The sequence below is a fragment of the Salvelinus sp. IW2-2015 genome, linkage group LG9, assembly GCF_002910315.2.
Source record: "Salvelinus sp. IW2-2015 linkage group LG9, ASM291031v2, whole genome shotgun sequence".
Taxonomy (NCBI): domain Eukaryota; kingdom Metazoa; phylum Chordata; class Actinopteri; order Salmoniformes; family Salmonidae; genus Salvelinus; species Salvelinus sp. IW2-2015.
The window spans coordinates 11,255,977-11,278,524 of record NC_036849.1 but is presented as its reverse complement, the minus strand read 5'-3'; the positions used below and the strand labels follow the sequence as shown (position 1 = coordinate 11,278,524).

General features: G+C 41.4%; 1 protein-coding gene across 1 annotated transcript in view; it reads right to left on the bottom strand.

The window, feature by feature from the left end:
* The window catches only part of slc24a4a (solute carrier family 24 member 4a), a 59,171-nt gene that overhangs the window by 33,941 nt on the left and 2,682 nt on the right, over positions 1–22,548 (bottom strand). The window contains exon 2 of the mRNA XM_070445133.1: positions 19,432–19,545. Coding sequence (XP_070301234.1) covers positions 19,432–19,545 — 114 coding nt within the window. The remainder of the gene's footprint in view (positions 1–19,431; positions 19,546–22,548) is intronic.

The following is a 22,548-nucleotide window of genomic DNA, read 5'->3' as shown; positions in this document are numbered from 1 at the left end:
CTCCAGTAGGTACCAAAACATTGAAGGGCCATTTTCCCAAAAGTGAGGTTACAAGTTTATCAACTTTCAAAGCAGAATTACTTTCCCATTGTTCCTCAACTGTAGTGAATAATATACAATTTTCTAACTCTGAGTCTCTACTTTTATTCAATGTAAAAAACACAATTAAAAAATTTGCAACATAAGACCGAACCGAGTCAGTCGGTCTCATATACTCTATTCATGCCCAGTGCCATCACCGAGTTGTGGCAGCGAAAAATTCAGTAGGTTGCTGGCACTACACGACAGGCTACGAGTCTACTGTAGCTCTGTTGGAGTAACTTTTGTGGATAACTTTGACACCTTCTGGAAACGGAAGATGCTGTAGAGAGAGGATGGGGTCCATCCAAATAATGTTGGTGCCTGAACCCTGTCCTCATATTTCAAGGCTGCGCTGAGACTAGGGCTGGGCGATATGACCAAAATCTCATATCACGATACAGGTCATTTCATATCCCGATAACGATACATATCACAATATAGCACAATTTCTGTAAATTCAATGAATAAACAGTATAAAAAGACCACATGTAAAGGTCTATTTCTTGTTACATTTTGAATTATACTCAACAAATAAAAGGTACTTACTCATATTTGATTATTTCTCCTTTTATTTCGAACCTTGGTGGAAATTTTCAATTAAGGATGTAACAAAATATAAAATATGAATGTATAAAATCTAAAAAGGTAAATAGAAAACACTTCAACTATAGTTGCAAAAAAAATTAATATAGGCCTAAAATATATATATATTTTTTTCGGGGCTTGCCTGTTTTGCATTGGTACATATGGTACATGTCCATGGTACATATCAATTTGCATTTGGTACCATGGGTTGAGTGTTAGTACCAACTCACGACACCCTCGTTTCTCGACCGTGTAAATTGGGGCCATTTTTTAGATGTAACTTGTAACGGCAGCTGTTATCTCCTTCCATCTTCGTGATTCTTTACCATATGGTGTGCCACGGGCAAAAGCCTCTTGCAACGTCTGAGTCAGGTTTGTTTTGAGCACTCAACTGTACTTTTTTGGGTCTCATCCGTAGACTCTCTCCGTACTGTTTCACATGATTCTTGCGTAGGTGGTAAAATAGGTTAGTGGTGTTTGAGCCTGTTGTCGGGACCGGCCTGCAGCATATTTTGCAGAGGATGGTTTTCTGGTACGTGTCAGACTTTTCATACCGAAACCCCGTCCATGCGACCGAAGTAGCCCCTCTTTTAGGTACGTGCTCCGTGTCTCCGTGCTCTGTGTCATGTTCACTCTACTCCATGTTTGTTTGTGTTGCAAATTTCCGCAAAGCTTCGTCAAATTGACAAAAAATATTGACAGAGTGTGATTTGCGACACCAACAAAATAAACGATAGAGCATAATATGAAACGATAGACGTTTTTCTATCGTCACACGATACATATCGTCATATCGCCCAGCCCTAGCTGAGACATTGACTTATCAACACCCCAAGTCCCGCTCAGGTAATCCCAACCATACATTTACAGCATTATCATCATACTGCAGCCCCGCCACTTATCCATCATTGACTCTTGTTTTAACCCACTTCCTCGCTCGAGGCACTGGCCCAATGGTACAGTTGTAGACAATCTTGTATCTATATCAATTCAGGCCATCCCTATGGTATTTTAGAGTAAGGGGTTACCAACTGAGCATAGTATGCTTGTATTAGAGACTCGGTCTGATCTGAAATCCATCAGCTGCGGACTGATTCATGTTAATGCCAGACTTTTTATTTAGAAAATGTATATTATTGAAATTGTTTTCTCAAACCAATGTTAACATTCTAGTAATATCTGAAACTTGGTTAAATAAGACTGTGACGATACTGATGTGCCTCTGACTGGGTATAATGTTTATAGATCTGATAGTTGACAGAGGTGGGGGTGTCACCTTCCCCATGTGCTCTTGATAAGGTGTCTGACTTGCTATCAAGTATGCTAAATCTGAACTATTAATAATAGCCGATTTTAATCTGAATTGGATGACACCAGTGTCAGACAGGCTGAAATATATTTGTACTGAGCTAAATTTGACCGAGCTGATAACCAAGCCCACACGGCCAAATCCAAAAGATCCAGTGAAATCAACCCTAATTGATATTATTCTGATTAATACACCAGAGAAATATGCTGCCAGTGGTTTTCTCTCTGGATATTAGTGACCATTGCCCAATTTTCTGTATTAGAGATGTGAACTTGCATAAATCTAATCCTTGTGTCATCACTAAGAGGAATGATCTTCATTTGAGTGACCATGAACATATCTCAGCTATTCCAGAAACCAAATTAGATTTCAGCTATTTTGCAAATGTCTTCAATACTATCGCAGATAAACATGCCCCCCTTCAAAAAAACAGAGTTAAAAATAGATCTAACGCTTGGTTCACTCCTGATTTATCTGAAGTTATACACACAAGCGATGTTGCTTGGGCCAAGGCCAGAAAAACAGACTTAGGCCTGGATTGGCAGTCTTTTAGGCAATACTGATGAGAAAGGCCATGGCTGAGTACTATGTAAACACTCTGTCTGATTGTAAGGGGAATCCGGCTATGTTCTGGAAAACTGTCAAATCTCTGATTGGTAGTACCTCCCCTTCTCTGCCCCAACAAATTGACTTAGCATTGTTGTCCTTAATGAGGCCAGAGTCTATCATTGGTGCATTTAATTGCCATTTTATTTCAGCTGGCTATATCTTTGAATATGCCTACTCTCTATGAGATTGGGATTAATGACCATAGGGAACATTTGCATAATGATTTGGAAAATGGTAGTTGAGGATTTTATTTTCTGCAATTGACAGAAAAAGAAGTCCTTGATGCCCTGCTACTGTAGCTATAGACATTAAGAAGTCCTTGATGCCCTGTTACTGTAGCTATAGACATTAAGAAGTCCTTGATGCCCTTGTTACCTGTAGCAATTAGACAATTAAGAAGTCCTTGATGCCCTGCTACTGTAGCTATAGACATTAAGAAGTCCTTGATGCCCTGCTACTGTAGCTATAGACATTAAGAAGTCCTTGATGCCCTTCTACTGTAGCTATAGACATTAAGAAGTCCTTGATGCCCTGTTACTGTAGCTATAGACATTAGGAAGTCCTTGATGCCCTGCTACTGTAGCTATAGACATTAAGAAGTCCTTGATGCCCTGCTACTGTAGCTATAGACATTAAGAAGTCCACAGGGGCCGGAAAACTGGATCTGGGTCTGCTTAAATGCGCAGCGACCTTCATCGCTGGCTCAATATTCCAAAAGTACAGTATGGAAGYCTGCTTATGTGCTGCCGCTCCATAAGGGTGGGGACACTAGTGTTCTTGATAATTACCTTGTTGAGCTAAGATTCTTGAATCTTTGAACTTTATTCCTTTATATCTGAGAGTTGTATTTTGAACGTATTCGGGGTTTAGACCAGGGCACAGTAATATTACTGCAACAACATTATTTCTAAATAATATTGTCAATGCTTTTGATGCCAAAATAAATCGTGCTGCCTTGCTTGTAGACTTGTCAATGGCTTTTGACAGAGTTGATCATTCTATTTTATTGAGTAAGTGGTCCTCAAAAGGCCTGGTCACTGACGCCTGTATGTGGTTTCAGAACTATCGCAATACTAGAACTCAGGCTATTGTGTGTCACGTCTACTCCCGCTCCCCATCACTACCATGATTACTTCCCCAATTATCTAGCACTCCCTAGCATCACTCTTCAGGCAGTATTGGTTCTATTTTAATCTCCAGACTCTTCTAGTTTTGTAACTGTCACGCCCTGACCCTAGAGAGCCTTTTTATGTCTCTAGTTGGTTTGGTCAGGGTGTGATTTGGGGTGGGCATTCTATGTTTTGTTTTCTATGTTTCTTTATTTCTATGTTTTGGCCGGGTATGGTTCTCAATCAGAGACAGCTGTCTATCGTTGTCTCTGATTGGGAATCATACTTAGGTAGCCCTTTTTCCCTGCTTTCAGTGTGGGTAGTTAACTTTGTGAGAGGCTTCATAGCCCTGTTAAGCTTCACGGTTGTTTTGTATTGTTTATTGTTTTGTTGGCGACATTCAAATAAAAAGGAATATGTATGCTCACCACGCTGCACCTTGGTCTTCTTCCAGCATCGGTCGTGACAGTAACGCACCATGTTTGTTATTATTAAACTCACCATCAACACCTGCTTCCTGACTCCCTGCGTCTTAGTTACAGAATACTGCCTCAGAAATTATGGAAGCAGCAGATGATTACACCATCTTCCAGACGGTCGAGGAACAGGGTAATCTACTCCAAAAACACCACAACCAGCTAACGGAGGGCCTCCTACCACGGGTCGTCACAGTGAGCCAGTCCCCGAACCATCCCCCCCTAGACTGCCGGGCCAAAGGGATTCGTAACAACAACCTATTCTTGGACGCTCTCATCTCGATAGGTGTCCACCTCGCCACTCGCCTCCCTCCTTTGGCTGTCCTGAGGCAGAGCCTGAACCCATGGAGGTGGGGGCCATGCACCTCTCCGTGGCTGAGCGCCGACGCAGGAGACAGCCGGGGCTTTGTCCCGATCGCGGCCAGGAGGGACACCAGCTTCAGTGGTGCACGATGCCTCCTAACCCGGGATAGGAGGTAGGCGTGAGTAATCCATAATCACTTTCCGCCAAACCCTTTCTAGTGTCAATTTCACTGGCTAGCTGTCCCTCATCTGTTGCCTCTACAGCTCTAGTGGACTCCAGTGCCACTGGGAACTTCATCAACCAGGCCCTTGCCTCCTCCCTGAACATAACTTCATAGCCACTCTCCTTTTCCTTTCCAAGCTCTTGATATTCAACCATTGGGATCTCACGTCACAGCACCCCTCAACGTGGGGCCCAAGCACCAAGAAAGCCTTCTCTTCTTCAACACCCCACCCATACACACAGTCATCCTCGGCCTCCTGTGGCTCTAACTCCATAACCCCATCATTTCATGGTCAAAGATGAGAATCACCGCTTGGGGATCAGGATGCCGGAGGACCTGCTTTCCCAAACCCTGTGGTTCCACGTCGGTGGAGAGTCCTGTGAGTTTCCTCTAGCCCATCAAGTGGTCCTCCCGTATTGTTGGCCCCGTGTTTTAGGATGTAGATGTGGACATCAGCCAGGCTCTGGAGAGGGAACCCGCTCCTGCCACCTGCTCTCCAGAGCACATCTACATCCCCATGAGGGTGAGAGATTGGCTGTTGACCTGGGCACACACATCCCTTGCTGCTGGACACCCCGGTATCTCCCGCACCATCCAATCCCTCTCCGATAAATACCGGTGGCCCACCTTGGCGCAGGACGTCGCCCACCATGTCAACTCATGTTCGGTGTATATATTCAATTCAAATCTCCCATGCACGCTCCAGCAGGTAAACTACTTCCCCTTCTCGTGCCTCAGCGGCTTTGGTCACATCTGTCCATAGACTTTGTAACGGATCTCCCCCTTTCTGATGGTTTTACCACTATTCTGGTTGTTGACAGATTCTCAAAATCTTGCCGTTTTATCCCTCTCTCTGGTCTACCTACCGCTCTCCAGGTCGCTGAGGCACTATTCCAGCAGGTCTTCCAGCACTATGGCCTTCCGGTGAGTGGTTCTGAGGTGTGGAACGCCACCCACGTGAGGCTCCTGTGTGCCACCCGCCGTCAAAGGATCAGGCGGACCGCCACCGCACTGAGGCTCCCGTGTTCCATCCTGGTGACCACATCTGGCCTTCCACCAGGAACCTCTCGCTCCGTCTGCCCTGCCGGAAGCTGAGCCCCGCGAGTCAGCACTACCCTGATTACTTCACCTTTATCTAGCACCCCCTAGCATCACTCTTCAGGCAGTATTGGCTGTTTTCATGTCCAGACGCTTCTCTTGTTTTGTAACTCCATGTTCATTATTATTAAACTCACAATCTGCATCTGCTTCCTGACTCCCTGCAGCTTCATTACATTGTGACAGAGGGGGTACCCCAGGGTTAGATTCTGGAGCCACTATTGTTTACGCTGTATTTAAATAACATTGGCAATACTGTGAAATTGTAATATACAGAAAATTTGTATGCGGATGATACAGTATTGTACTCTGTTGCACCACCTATAAACCAAGCCTTTCAAATTTGCAGTCTGATTTCCAAGTACGACTGAAGTCCCTCTTGGATCTTAAGTTAGTACTAAATGCAAACAAAGCAAAATACATGCTATTTTCTAGGTCCCATAACTTAGATTTAAGTGGCCTTAATTACTAGCCTGATCGGAACACAAATTGAACGTGTTGCCTCTTAGAAATATCTTGGTATCTGGCTAGATGATAAATTGGCATTTAAAACACACGTTACTGAGCTGGTTAAGAAATTGATGATCAAAATGCGATTATTTACAGAAATAGAGCATATCTTTTGACAATAGAAAATAAGTTGTCCAGGCTACTTTTGGGTATTTCTTTAGATTATGGTGATATAATCTACATGCACGCAGCAGCTTCCACACTGCTGCTATTTAATTATTTGTTACTTTTATTTTCAATTTTTTACTTAACACTTATTTTTCTTGAAGCTGCATTGTTGGTTAAGGGTTTGTAAGTAAGCGTTTCACTGTAAGGCTACAGCTGTTGTATTCGGCGCATGTGACAAATACAATTTGATTTGATCTGACGCCACTCGTCAAGGTCAAAACAATAGAATACAGTACAAGAGCATAAGATTGGAAAGTGCTCGAGGTTCCAAGGGTGGCTTATGATTCAGGGAGAGCTGCTTTAGATTTTTATGCTCCACAGATGTGGAATGTGTTGCAGGGGAGGGTGAGGCTTAAATGCCTGTTGCCCGTTAGAGGATTGCCCACTGTTATAAATTCCCTAAGTGAAGATTGTGTTTGTTTTTATGATCATGTTTTGTAATTTAGTATTTTATTGTGTTTTGAATGATGTGTGTGTTTGTATTGTGCAGAGCTCATTTGAAAAAGAGACTTGGGCTCAATATGACACCATGTTAAAATAATTGTTAACAATTTACAAATAAAATATGCTGAAAAGTTGTAAGATCTTAAATTGCCACCCGCTTGAATCTAATTAGCATAATACAAAAATCCCCATCAAAATCTGTCTGCGATTAGGGATGTCCCCAAATACAAAAAATCTTGGTCGACCAAGAGTCTTCTGTTCTTTCCACCAATCGATTGGTCCAAATTCTGAAATGTGTATTTTTTCATATATTGACACGTATTTTAATCAAATCAACTATATTCCCTGAGCTTGTCTGATGCTTTAAGCACACGGTTTGACTAAATAATTAGGACACACAAATGACTAGAGGGAGTCCTACCATAATTGATTTGATTGTTCTAGGCCGGGCTCACACTTGCTGCTCTATGTTAAAAGAAAGACAGCGAGTGACAGTGACTAGCACTAGTTGGCTCTCTCTCCTCCCTGCTGCATCGACACCACAGAACATCAAACATAATTTCTGCCTGAAAAGTTCTGTTACCGAAATCCCTCATTTGTTTAGGAAAAACATTCACTATTCCCTCAACCCTTGCTCTCTTTAAGTGACACGTGCATGCATCGCATAAACGTGACCAAATACCTATTTGCACGGGACTAGTATTATTATAGAACGTTGGTTATTAAATTATTACTCCAGAATGTCCATCATTCCAGAGGACGATTCGGAGGGGATTCGTTTTTTTCAAACTGCCCCCTGTAATTCTCTCCTTTTTCCCAATAAATTGACAGTTATGACAAAAGCCTGAAGTTTTCTATTCTATGTGTGAAGATACAGTATTTCAACATGTCCAGGTGAAAGGGCCACACTGATAACTCAAGCTTGGTTCCAAAGTTTCTAAACCACACCAAACCATATTTCCTATAGTGTCGCCATAATATTTCAATTGAGGAAGTGTGATCATAAATCATTAGGATATTTTTGCGATTTTCTGTCTGTGTGGGTGGACCATTTTCAGATTGTCAGTGATGTGTATGCCGAGGAACTTGAAGCTTTCCACCTTCTCCACTTTCCACTCAACAGTGGAAAGGCGACTCCGGGATGCTGGCCTTCTAGGCAGAGTAGCAAAGAAAAAGCCATATCTCAGACTGGCCAATAAAAAGAAAAGATTAAGATGGGCAAAAGAACACAGACACTGGACAGAGGAACTCTGCCTAGGCCAGAATCCCGGAGTTGCCTCTCCACTGTTAACGTTGAGACTGGTGTTTTGCAGGTACTATTTAATGAAGCTGCCAGTTAAGGTCTTGTGAGATAATTTACAACAGTAACAATGTCTACACTGCTTTTCTGATCAATTTGATGTTTTTTTAGTGGACAAAAAATTTGCTTTTCTTTCTAAAATAAGGAAATGACCCCAAACTTTTGAACGGTAGTGTACACTTCATGTCTGAGCCTTTGAATTGGGACTCCACTTTGTCTTTGTACTGACGTTTTGCCTGTTTGATTGCCATACGGAAGGCATAGCTAGACTGTTTGTACTCATCCATGTTACCAATCACCTCGCCGTAGTTAACTGCAGTGGTTTGCGCTTTCAGTTGTGCGCGAACGTCTGGCGCCCGCTTCGCAGTTGTTGTTGTTTTCATTACTAATAATAACTTTGGAAATGTGTGCGTTTCTATCAAAGTAGTGCCTTATTACGTTAGTATGTTGTGTTATGTCATTTCTACTGTAGCTCACTGTATGTATGGAGCATAATATATTTGTGTTTATTCCTTATAACTGCGGACACGTGAGGTAACTTTACTCATTTCATAACCTTTATGGTGTTATATTCAATCGTGCTTATGTAGCTAGCTACATTCTTCAATTACAGTGGCTCCTCCTTTAAAAGTTGTGTCATACTGCGGCACACCTTGCGTGCTGCCGCAGCATTCTGTGGCACGTCATTTAATTCTCAGCCATTTTTCCCTGTTACTGCAAGTTATTGCTAGTTTGACCACCAGAGGGCATCTTTGCGAAGCATTTGATAGTATTCCGTATTGGCATTACCAGAGAATTAAAAAACATTTTTTTGTAATATGGTATAAGGGATTGATTTTAAGAAATTTGGCTTAATTAATTTTAGTATTTTTTATCATTATTTTCTTAACGAAATGTGTTTTTTTAATTGTGTAGGTATATCTAAAATATTTTTTTCAATGATGTGACTCTCCACCAATAATTACATTTAGAGGATTGGAGGACTCTATATTAATATCTAAGGGTCATTTTCCATTAGATATTGTCAGATATTCTCATAGATCCTAAGGGGCTTTTATATAATTCTAAATTAATTAATAATAATAATCGCTTTGTTTAAAAAGTGACGATATTTTGGAGATTCCGTTTTCATTTAAAAGGCAATTCTTGAACATGGGGTGAGATATTGTAAATAAAGCTAGTCATTTAGCATTGTTTATTTCTGGATAAACCTAACTTGATTATTTAGCAGACATCACTTGCTTATATTCAGTCAACACATATCTTAAGAATATCAAGGAATATTTGAACATTTCGTTTCTCCATGCTTGTCTCAGAGCAGCGCTTAATGGTGCTGAAATAGACGGCCACAGCAGGAAGGCTATGTATTCTGTGCCCACTCATGGTATCTCTCTTCGGTTACACATCCTTGGAATAGCAGAACAGCATAATGGTCCGGGCGGCCCTTGCTGTGCCTGGTGAGCAGTTGGTCAAGCTCTGTTGTCAGAAGAGGAATGGAAATGTCAGGGTGAACCGAAAACCTGACGAACCCGCCACATATGTTGACTCTGCCTGTCAGAGGTGGAGTTCTAGAGCTCACAGGTGTGGCTGGCATGGATATATATATATATATATATATATATATAAATTAAATAAATTCTCAGAACATTAACCGTTCTCTTGTTTTGTACTGTTCTGTAGTTTCGACCCAATGATTCGTCTGACAAACAAAGAACTTTGCATCCTGCAGGCCCAGGCGAATCAACCTTGGCCCTTGAGAAATTTGCTCAAAATTGCTACAGAAAAAAAGGAAGAAGATCAAGAAGATTAAGGAAAGCATAAAGAAGTTGATGAGGAAATACTGTTTTGGGTTAGAAATGTAACACATTAGAGTACTTAAGCATTGAATACATTGCAAGTTGAGGGAATTTCACAACAGTAGCCGTGCTATAAAAAGTCTATTGTCCTGCTAATAGGAATCATTTGCATGACGGGCTACATTCTTTATTGTAACCACAATGTCACACATAATTTGTATCTACCTTTCCAATTACTTTGACCAGTTGCAACTGTAAGTAGACCTAACAAAAGAATCCTACTTCTATTAGGTTGTTAAGCCTTATAGCCTACCTCAGCCAGTTAAGTTATTTTATATACAGTAGGTCGAGGCTGGAGTGCAGTCAGATTTCTTCGAAGAAATAGACTCCAATTAAGCCCTCTTGTTGTTTGTAAAGTCAAATTCAAAATTCAAAAAGGCACTCGCTGTCACGTTGGTATGAAGAGGTTCGGGAGACAGGTGCAGGAATGCGTAATAGGGTTTTTTATTCAGCCCAAGCGAGGAGCGAGGAGCACCTTGAATAAATAACACACGTGCACAATGATTAACACATGGGACGAGACCCGTAATCATCTGTGCAATCCACAAGGGCACGAAAGCCCAAAACACACAGCACAGGTACTCACATGCACCAACTGATAATATAACAATAATCGACCAGATCTTGGAAACCAAAGGGCACATAAATACTAATCAGTGGGGATCGGGGACAGGTGTGCTTGATGAAAGTTCCGGAGGGATCCGTGACACTCGCACATCTGAGCTATCTTTTTTGCAGGTGCATGGCAACACCTGGATGAGATGATATCAAAGAAGAAGGAATCCGCACACTGCTCTTGATCGTATCACTGATCTTTAATAAGCTTTGTGTATCGGCCTCACGGCCTTCGTCAGAGCTTTTGGGAGTTTTGCTAACCCTTATGTAGACCTAGCCACACCCACATCCGTTCCACGCGTCGAAAAGGGTAGGAGGCGAAGGAAAAACTACCAAATATAACAATATGCATAACAATATGCATTTCATAAATATTCAAATAGTGTCGTACATAAAACATATTAAACACGTCTGTAAAACCCCAATGAGGACATCGACCTACCAAGCAAGTTTTCATAAATCATTGGGTACAGTGTAAGAAAAACGTCAGAGTAATCTGAAAGAGGAGCATAATTCATGTTCAAATTTACAACATAACATACATAGGCATTTCATCATTAAGTCCTTTAGGAAATAATGTCTGGAGGGTGAAAATCCAAAAACCTTCTCTTTTACTCAAGAGTATTATTAATATCACCTCCCCTGTCTGATATCTTAAATTTCTCTATTCCACAAAATCTAAAGGTAGAAATGTCATGTTTTAGGTCATTAAAATGTACTGCGACTGGATAATCCCTGTCCTTTCTCCTAATTTAACGTTATGTTCACTGATTCTCTGTTTGAGATAATGAGAGGTTTTACCTACATGCACAGCCCACATGGACATTTAATAATGTAGATAACATGGGTAGTGGAGCACGTAATACTGTCATTTATTTGGAAACGTTTTCCTTTATGTGGGTGGCAGAAATATTCAAACATATCATATTGTTGCACTGTGCGCAACCTCTGCATTTATAGCTACCAAATGGAAGAGGGTGTAAAAGAGCTTGGCTGATTTTCGTTTGTGGCTGGCAGTTGCCGTGGACCAATTTATTGTGTAAATAAAACATGCCAGTGTTTCCTGACCGCATCTCCCACTTTTCGCGAGTTCAAAGTATATGTGGTTGTGAACATTACAGAATGTTCTTTAGCTTTAGTGGGTCTTTTTTGTAGCAGTTCATCTCGTTTTTTCCCCAATGCCAAATTAAGAGCTTCGTCCACACATTGTAGAGAATAGTCTCTTCCTAGAAACCTATTGCGCATCTCCACTGCTTTTACTAGATAGTCCTGAAAATGATTTGTTGCAAGTTGGGTAGGGGAGGGGGGGGGTTCACACCTAAATTTGCTTCCTCGTAATGTTTTGTCAGCCATCTTTGCTGAAGTCACCAGGGACGGGTGGCCCGCGTCAAATTCGTCATAGGAACCACTCGATATGATTGGTCATATAAAAACCTTGGGACCCAAATGCATAATGAGTGCTCTAGCTCCCCCTTGTGGTGGTCTGGAGCAATGAAGCCGTGACGCTGGGTACCTCTAAGTTCCGCGGTGTAAGCTCGCAACTTTTAAAGGAGGAACCACTGTATCTCTGTAAAACAATGCTAATCGCGTCAGTGAAGTATTAGCTTCATTTGAAGCTACCCTGGCCTTATGACAACCCAAGTGGCACAGTGGTCTAAGGCAATGCATCTCAGTGCTAGAGGCGTCACTACAGACACTTTGGTTCCAATCCAGGCTGTATCACAACTGGCCGTGATTGGGAGTCCCATAGGGCGGCACACAATTGGCCTGCCTTCCGTGTAGGCCGTCATTGTAAATAATAATAGTGCTTGAGCATATGATACTCCCCAAAGCATGGTGAAATACATAGAGGTGTATCACAAGCTAAACACATGTATTTTGTCAACTTCCTCTGCTTCCTTCTCCTGGTGCCAGACAGGCAGACTTTGCAGTGCCTCCGTGTGTGACTACCTTGAGCAGCAGTTTGAGGGACTTTGCAGGGAAAATGCCATGCAGCGAGGCGTAGGGGATTGTCTGCAGCAGGACGACCCTCAGTGGATGGGTGCCGAGGGGTGTGGTCCTCCTCCAGCAGCTCTCATGAGGTTCTCTCTGTACTTTTGATAATTACTTGACTTATGAGGGAGTGGGAAGGATGAGGGAAGGGAGAGGATGATGAGGCAGTGGGTAGGTGGGTGAGATATTGTCACTACAATTGCATAATGGAAATGTATGTGATTTGTATGTGAACTGTACGACCAATTACAAAAACACCTTGTTCTGTAATCATCACATCTGTTAGTTGGCGGTGAACTATGTGGCCATCGAGGGCAGCAGTGTCGATCAGATGGGAAAATATCTTCTTATACTACTTGTTAATTTTCCGAGTGCATTCCACAAAGCTGTTTATCATGTCCGACTTATCCACTTCCCCCATTTTGAGGTTATAGTCAAGCACACAGTCTGGTTTGATTTTTCTCTCTCCCGTCAGGTGGTCCACCTTCCCTGTGGCCGACATGGTTGCTGTATGGACAGTGGAGAGGACATGGACGTCTCGTTTGTCATGCCACTACTGCCAGCTGTTGACCGTTCTCCTTGAACCCCACCTCCCCTCTCTGCATCTTCCTGCATCTGAATGCCGGCATCCCCTTCCTGTTCGACCTGACTGTGCCACAGGCCCCTGTGCTGTTGGAGAGCAGATGCTGGAAGAGTGTGGGACTGCTGTACGAATTGTCCACATACAAATTGTGTCCCTTGCCGAGATGAGGAGCCAGCATGGTCATCACCACAGGCCTGGACACTCCAAGCCCCTCATAATGTTGGATGTCAGTGGTGGACCCTGTGTAGACTATAATGTCCTGGACAAATCCTGTCTTCACGTCGCACATGACAAAGAACCAACCTTTCCGTAACATCAGGGACTCACCAACGCATAGTTCCTTGTACGGCACAAAGACCCGACCAAATGCTGATGTCAGGCTGGTAAGAACATTTCTTATTTTGTGTAACGGGTCATTTAGGTTGCAGTAGCATTGTTGGCGAAATGCATCGCAGCAGAACTAGGAAGCGGTCTTGGGATAAGAGGTTGTCAAAGAAGGGAGTCGCAAACATAGGATCTGTGCTCCAGTATTCTCATCGGGAGTTCTTTACTATATAGGACATTCACCAGGAAGGTATACATTTCACTAATTGTGGTTGTCACCCATTTAGCGAGTTTCCCCCTCACTCCTGGCTCTCTTCTCCTGTAGCTCCAAGGTATAACAACTTGAAGCACTCTGCCTCAGATGGAAATGGCAAGGGGCTTTGCACTCCAGACTGGGACTCATCAAAGCAAACAGCAGGGCCAGGAGGGGTGGCGGCCTTCCACTGTCGGTCTGCCTCCTTCACCACCCGCATCTTCAAAGGGACCTCCAGTGGACAAGGGGTCCTCAGATTCAGGGTTCTCAATGGCTATAAGGTTAGGGGGGAGCTCCTCACTGTCACTGTCACTGTCAGAATCCGATTCCTGACTTTCATACTCAGACTCATAGTCAGAATGTAAAAGAAATCTCCAGAATTTCCGCATTTGTGAGTTGTCTCCTTTTGAAAGACATTGCTAATGCTACAGCTTATCTCACTAGCTACATACATAAACAACAACACTGAACGACTCAGAGTGAGAGGTTACGTAATTGACTGCCGGCACGAGCCACTTGTATCAATAAATCACTATTAGAAAATGTTTTGTGTGGTAATTATTTATATATTTATTGCTTTATTCACATGTTATGAAGTACTGGTAATTCCAGCTATTCCAGCTATGTGTGGAGCCATGTTTGCTGACATACAATGTATACCGGGTTTCACGTAATCGTCTGTCGGACCAAAGATGTTATATCAAAATGAGGTGAGTAAGGGTTCACTCATTTTTCGAGAACTTCCGGAAGTGAATAGTGGGATGTGAACGATTTGTAGACGACACACCCCCTTCAACATGCATACTATAAACTAGAGGTTGACCGATTATGATTTTTCAACGCCGATACCGATACCGATTATTGAAGGACCAAAAAAGCCGATACCGATTAATCGGCCGATTTTTGCATATATATTTGTAATAATGACAATTATAACAATACTGAATGAACACTTATTTTAACTTAATATAATACATCAATAAAATCAATTTAGTCTCAAATAAATAATGAAACATGTTAAATTTGGTTTAAATAATGCAAAAACAAAGTGTTGGAGAAGAAAGTAAAAGTGCAATATGTGCCATGTAAAAAAGCTAACGTTTAAGTTAGAACATATGAAAGCTGGTGGTTCCTTTTAACATGAGTCTTCAATATTCCCAGGTAAGAAGTTTTAGGTTGTAGTTATTATAGGACTATTTCTCTCTATACCATTTGTATTTCATATATCTTTTGACTATTGGATGTTCTAATAGGTACTTTAGTATTGTCAGCCTAATCTCGGGAGTTGATAGGCTTGAAGTCATAAACAGCGCAATGCTTGAAGCACAGCGAAGAGCTGCTGGCAAAAGCAGGAAAGTGCTGTTTGAATGAATGCTTACGAGCCTACTGCTGCCTACCACCGCTCAGTCAGACTGCTCTATCAAATCATAGACTTAATTATAATGTAATAACACACAGAAATACGAGCCTAAGGTCATTAATAGGGTCAAAACCTGGAAACTATCATTTCGAAAACAAAACGTTTATTCTTTCAGTGAAATACGAAACCATTCCGTATTTTATCTAACGGGTGGCATCCCTAAGTCTAAATATTGCTGTTACATTGCACAACCTTCAATGTTGTCCTAATTATGTACAATTCTGGGAAATGATTTACGGTCTTTGTTAGGAAGAAATGGTCTTCACACAGTTTGCAACGAGCCAGGCGGCCCAAACTGCTGCATATACCCTGACTCTGCTTGCACAGAACGCAAGAGAAGTGACAAAATTTCCCTAGTTAAAATAAATTCATGTTAGCAGGCAATATTAACTAAATATGCAGGTTTAAAAAGATATACTTGTGTATTGATTTTAAGAAAGGCATTGATGTTTATGGTTAGGTACACATTGGTGCAACGACAGTGCTTTTTTCGCGAATGTGCTTGTTAAATCACCCGTTTGGCGAAGTAGGCTGTGAATCAATGATAAATTAACAGGCACCACATCGATTATATGCAACGCAGGACGAGCTAGATATACTAGTAATATCATCAACCATTTGTAGTTAACTAGTGATTATGTTAAGATTTAATGTTTTTTTATAAGATACGTTTAATGCTAGCTAGCACCTTACCTTGGCTCCTTGCTGCACTCGCATAACAGGTAGTCAGCCTGACACGCAGTCTCCTTGTGGAATGAAATTTAATCGGCCATAATCAGTGTGTCCAAAAATGCAGATTACCGATTGTTAGGAAAACTTTAAATCGGCCCTAATTAATCGGCCATTCCGATTAATCGGTCGAGCTCTACTATAAACAGACCAAACTCATCTTGTCTCCTCATATTATCTTTGGTCTCTGGGAAAAAAACAAACATGGCAGCTTGCAGAAAATACCCATCGTCGGATTACTTTCCATTTCTAGAAAGTGTTTTACTCAATTATTTAGATCAATGGTGAGCTCACCAATGATGTGATTAATTATAAATAGTAAGTGCTATTTGCTAATTCATATTGTAGTTAATGTCAGTTGAGAGTTATAAAACTATCACCGCTTGTGCACTAGGACAAATGTAGCCTACATTTTCCAGTTTGGATGATTGTGTTATGCTGTATCTACTTCTGTGAATGTCTGAACATTGCATTCAAAATAAACTGCTCAAATTCTGGACATAACTTTGTAAAGACTGTGTTTGTACAAAATGTTTCTGAAAAAACAGTGTGGCCAGCTCAAATGCTGATTGTTGCGTCATACCGAAACTGGACGTTCTAAATAAGCGTTCTAATCACACCGGTTTGTTCATATGCTACAGGGACCACTGTAGAATGGGTTTGATCGTACGCTACAGGGACCACTGTAGAACTGTAGAATGATCACACCCATGTGTTGGTATGTGTGAAAACGTTAAAGTCCCAAGCTACAATAAATGCGCCATCGGGATATGCTGCTTCTAGTTTGCACAAAGTCCAGTGTAGTTCCTTGAGAGCCGTAGGCTTGAGATGGAAAATACACGGCCATGACGATAACCTGACGATAACCGATGACCGAAGAGAATTCTTTATCTTATTTGGGTTTACAGTATATGATAGTCTGTGATGCTTCCCCTCCTTCTTACTGTAGCAAGGGAATAATTTGATGTTGATTCGAAATTAGGACAATTCATGTTTAGCAGAAGATTCATACTGCACATTATGACCACCTAGTTATTGTAATTAAATATTTCCTAAGTGTGGCATTTGAATTACATTAAAAACCATGGTTGAAGAAGACATTTTTCATATCTTTCATATCTACTTGAGTCATCACAGTATGTACAGTAGACTACAGTAGTAAAATAATAACGTATTGGACGGAGACCTTATCAGTCAAAACCACTCAAAAACCCAAGAGGGATTTCACACACTTCTAACAGTCTCCAAACTAGCACTGTGATAGCTACAATGACCTCTAGTTGACCTTCAGCTCAGTCGGCTGCCTTCAGCTCCCTCTCTCTCTATCTGTCTCTCCCTTCATCTTTCTCCCTTCCACACTCACTATCTCCCTCTTTCTTTCTCTCTCTCTCCATCTCTCTTTTTTTTCTTTCTTTCTCCTCTCTCTTTCCCTCCCCGCCCTCATACTGTACGGTACACTACAGATCTCACCACCACACTGGCACATACCATAGACATACACACCAGGCCATGTGTCACACACGCTCAGATTTGCTGAGAGCTATCAGTGGAGAAGCTCTTTGCTGGGTCCTGACAAGGCCACACAGTTCACTGCTGATCCAGACTGTCTGACAGCTGCGTGTGTGTGCGTGTGAGCGTGCGCGTGCGTCACTCTCACAAAGACTCTGCTTGTCAGCACTAAAGTCGAGAGGAGTTGGGGCCAACTATGAGTGAGGCACGGTTGAACTATGGGAGGGGGGACAACTATGGACATAAGAGGGAAAGCTAGGAGAAAGGGCACACTGTGACAGCAGTGAAAACTACTGCAGTATGAGGCATTCTGAATGTTCCTGCGTCATCAACTGAACTGGCCAGATGTGTTTTACTCTATTCTGAATCCATCCACTATTTCCAGTGAGTTCATTCAGCAGTCAGGGGTTAGGTGCTCTGCCTTGATGTTTGCAATTCCTCTGCTGCATAACCATATGGGCGGCAGGTAGCCTAGTGGTTAGAGCGTTGGGCAAGTAACCAAAAGGTTGCTAGATCAAATCCTCGAGCAGGTAAAACTCTGTCATTCTTCCCCTGAACAAGGCAGTTAACCCACTGTTCGTAGGCTGCCATTGTACATAAGAATTTGTTCTTAACTGACTTGCCTAGTTAAATAAAGGTAAAGTAAAAAAATGTGTTCCCTGCTGTTCAAAATACAAAAGGATGACAATGTGTATGTCAACAGGCTAAGCAGTGTGAACAGATTTGAGCAACTAAAATACAACTTGCTTTTTCGGTTAATGATGACTGGAGGGATTAAGAAGCATGTTATCCCATTTGAACATCAGCCTTTCAAATAAACAGAGAAATACAATGTATGTGTTGTCTGTGGGTTTCGGGGTCCTCTAAGGTGTGTGGTTGTCCCTGCTATTGTGAGAAGCAGTCGGGTCAGTCCATACTGTACATCAGTTCACCACTGTATCGTGGTGTAAAAATAGCACATCAGCTTCTATTAATAGACAGCACATCCAAGGTCCTATCAGGAAGCTGACTATCAGCGCCATTCTGGGGGCTGTACTGATGCTGAAGGTTGTGTATAGAATCAATATCAACACATAAGTGTGTCAACAACAAAAAACTCTGATAAATCAATACCCCCCCAAAGAAACCATCAGTAGAATACTCTTCATTGAAAATAGGAAAGATTTCATGATGCCACAGTCAGTGCTGCCATGATTTATTTGTTATGCTCATCATTTTGGGTTTGCATGCTGTCAGGTTTCAGTTCTCTGCTCTCTTTCTTTCTCTCTCTCTCTCTCTCTCTCTCTCCCTCTCTCTCTCTCTCTCGCCCACATAGTGGACCTTTACAGTTCGTTCCTGTGCCTCCAACACCAACTCATCTCATTCGTCATCCAGCTGGAGGCTGCACCCACCCACCTGGACACCAAGGTTGCCCTCATTTGCAAATCTCATCTGCAGAAATTACAGAAGGAAAAACTGCTGCTCTTATAAAGAACAAATAGAATAACTAGAGAGCTAGTAGATATAGTGAAACATCTAAGGCAACCAATCCCTTCCCATCTCACCCCAGCTGTTCTGTCTCTGACTGACTCAGAGCATGTGTAGGCTGTAGGAAGCATGTAGGCTGTGCCATTGTATAACACACTGTGAACAGCTTTCCTATTAAGTCTTCCCAAGCTGCAGGAGCTGGCTGGCTGTGCTGGCTGGACAGGTTCAGGGAAAAGTGCTGCACATAGCTCTGTGCAGGTACTGTATAATGGGTACAACATGTCTCTAGGCCTGATTAGGGTACACTACAACCCTACTTGGCTCTGTGCAGGTTTAGGGTGGAGGGTTAGGTTACAGGTTTAAGGTACCGGTTATAGGGTACACTACCTACAGTACCTAGCTATGTGTAGGTTTAAGGTAGGGTTAGGGTACAGGTTTAGGGTACATGTTTAGGATTCACTACCTACCTGGCTCTGTGCAGTTCTTATCCAGTGTGTCATTGTCTCCGTCCACGGCCATCAGCCTGCGTCCCAGACGGTTTGTTGTGTCAACCAGCCCCTGCTCCAGGACCAGGCCATGTCCTATGTTCGAGTTAGAAAAGAGTTAGGATGATACAATAATACAAAATACAGATTTTTAAAAACAATAATGGTCAAACACGGAGTAGTCCCCCCCCATCGTGGCATGGACTCCGCAAGGTGTCAAAAGCGTTCCACAGGGACATCTTGCCCATTTACTCTCTGAATGGCACACATACACAATCCATGTTTCAATTGTCTCAAGGCTTAAAAATCATTATTTAACCTGTCTCCTCCCCTTCATCTACACTGATTCGAAGTTGATTTAACAAGTGACATCAATAAGGGTTCATAGCTTTCACCTCAATTCACCTGGTCAGTCTGTCACGGAAAGAGCAGGTGTTCTTAATGTTTTGTGTACTCAGTGTATAACACATTACATCATCTATACACATGTATGTATAAACAAAAACGTTAAAAAAGTAGTGGATAAAAGGACAATTAGACACTTAAAAAGAAACGTCTCAGTTGGAGGATAAGATGGCAGGCTTTGGCGAAGGCATTTACATTATTGTTACCTGATAGAATTCCACATAATTTATTATTTTCATCAGACCATTAACATTTTGATTTTGGTTGGACAGCTGACAAATAAGATCATCCCTAATTTAGTTGTATAACCCACAGTAAAGCACTGCATGAGCTTCAGTTTCAACGGAACCATCTTTACAAAATGTACATACACGTTTATCTAGGGAAATATTTGTGTATCGTCTCAATAGCAAGAGGGACCACTCCTAAAGCTGTTGCTGTGACTGTATTACCGCCACTCTGGAATTCACTCTACATCAAAATGTATATTGCTTGGATAAAACAGTACGTCAGGATAAGAAACCGGCAGTGAACATGCATTGAAACACTGGGCTTTGCATCTCAAATCCTTATATAGCGAACTACTTTTGACCAGGGCCGATAGTGCACTACTTTTGACCAGGGCCCTATTGGATATAGCTGCCATTTGGCTTTGCATGTGGTGACTCTTTCACAGGAATATAAGGTCCAATGTTGATTAAACCAACAAGCTGTAAAAGCGGCGGTCGGATATTCAGCACCATTGAAGCAAGACAGTGATGGAATCGAAATTTGGAAGTTCAGCACCACATGAGAGTGGACAGCGACCGTCTCAGGTGCAGCCACTCTCCACTGGGAGAATCCTTGGAAATGAATCTACGTCTGACCAGGAAGTCAAAAGCCTGGAATGTAGTTAGGACTAACCAATGCTATAAGGGTGGCAGTCTATAATATTTATTTTATTGTGGTTTATCAAACCTATCCACATGTAAATAGACGGATGTGACTGAATATAATGGGACTCGTTTGTAAGTAAAACAAGCCTGATTATAACAGACAAGACAGTGCTATCTCCAGCCCTTACAGTTGCTCGTCTGTGGTGACGTATTTTACATCCTTTTAAGTATGATATCATGTTTGTTATAATCCCTTAAGCGCCTTGTTATTCAAATACAATTAGGGAACTCTGCGACATGTTTTATCCAAACAGATGATGTTCAAATGGATAATGCCCTGTTAAAGTGTTTTTCAAAAGCTTTGGTGCAATTTTCACAAGTATATGGTGAATTTTCACAAGGCAGTTGTTTCAAACCTCTAAGTACATTTTCAATTGACTAAGTATAACACACAATTCACTTTTTCACCACACTTAGTGTTTCATCTAAAAAGACATGTTTCACATTGCAATACATGTTCATATAAAGTAATTGCTTTTCACAATCCAATACTCACATTACTTTTGATATGATTGTCTTCTCATTTGTTAAAATACATTTTACTATTACTTTTGATATGATTGTCTTCTCATTTGTTAAAATACATTTTACTATTACGTAATCCGACTGCTGTTATTCGATAATCACTTAACCGTTTGGTAAACCTGTAGATTTGAAACTGGTTTGTCTACAACAGATTTTGAGAACTAGGCCCTAATGTATGTTTGTAAAGTATAGACATATAAAGTGTGACATATACTGTAATGTACTATTATGATGATAACTATTTCGATTTTACTTCACAGTATGTTTGAAAAAATTGGATCAGATATGTACTGTATGTAACAAATGCGTCCCCTACACAGTAAACATGTATCCAAAATGATGTTCCTTTTTGATGGGGGAGGTTCACACTGCTTTACTAAAATTACATTAGCCATTACTGTACTGTAATACATGCCATTTACATAGCAGACACTTTTATCCAAAGTGACAACAGTGTGTCTATACATCTTGGTATGTGACCCCAGTGGGAATCAAACCCTCAACTCTGGTGTTGCTTGTGCCATGCTCTTACTACCTGAGCCACACAGGACCGCGACAATAAAATACTGTAGAATACAATACATGATTACCATACAGGTAGAAGGTGTACCATTGCCATCGCCATGAGCATGCCACCTTCCTTCAGGCCATGAATGAGGCATGTAATGACATCAATCCAGACCTACTGTATGTCAGGCTTGAATTCACCGCTCCAAAAGGTTTTTCACTAGGTGCATGAACAATGAGGATATTTACTGCGATGTCAATGAGAACCAATGGTCAAATGTTCAAGACAGGCTTGATGCAAACTAGTGCCTGCTAAACATAATTTTTCTTTAATTCATTGAATGTGTTTCATTTGATTACAGTACACCTATGTTGTAATGATATCTTGTTAATAAATTTCATTTTTTTGCATCAATGATTGTGAAAGATGACTTCAATGATTACACCTTTGATCACACATGGGATAGAAATGATGGAAATTACATTTTCTGTAAATGTTGCTGAGAATTGTAAGGGTATTGCCTAATGTGAAAACAGTGTAATGTGCTGTAATTTACAGTACTGTAACATATTACAGTCAAAGGACAATTTTGAAACATGTATCTTGCATTGCTATTGGATTAACTGGTTGTTAAAATATCATTCTGTTAAAAAATCTATGTTCTCATGGTATTTCACAGTAAACTTATATTTTTGATCAGTGATTGTGTGGTGAAAGGTGTCTCCA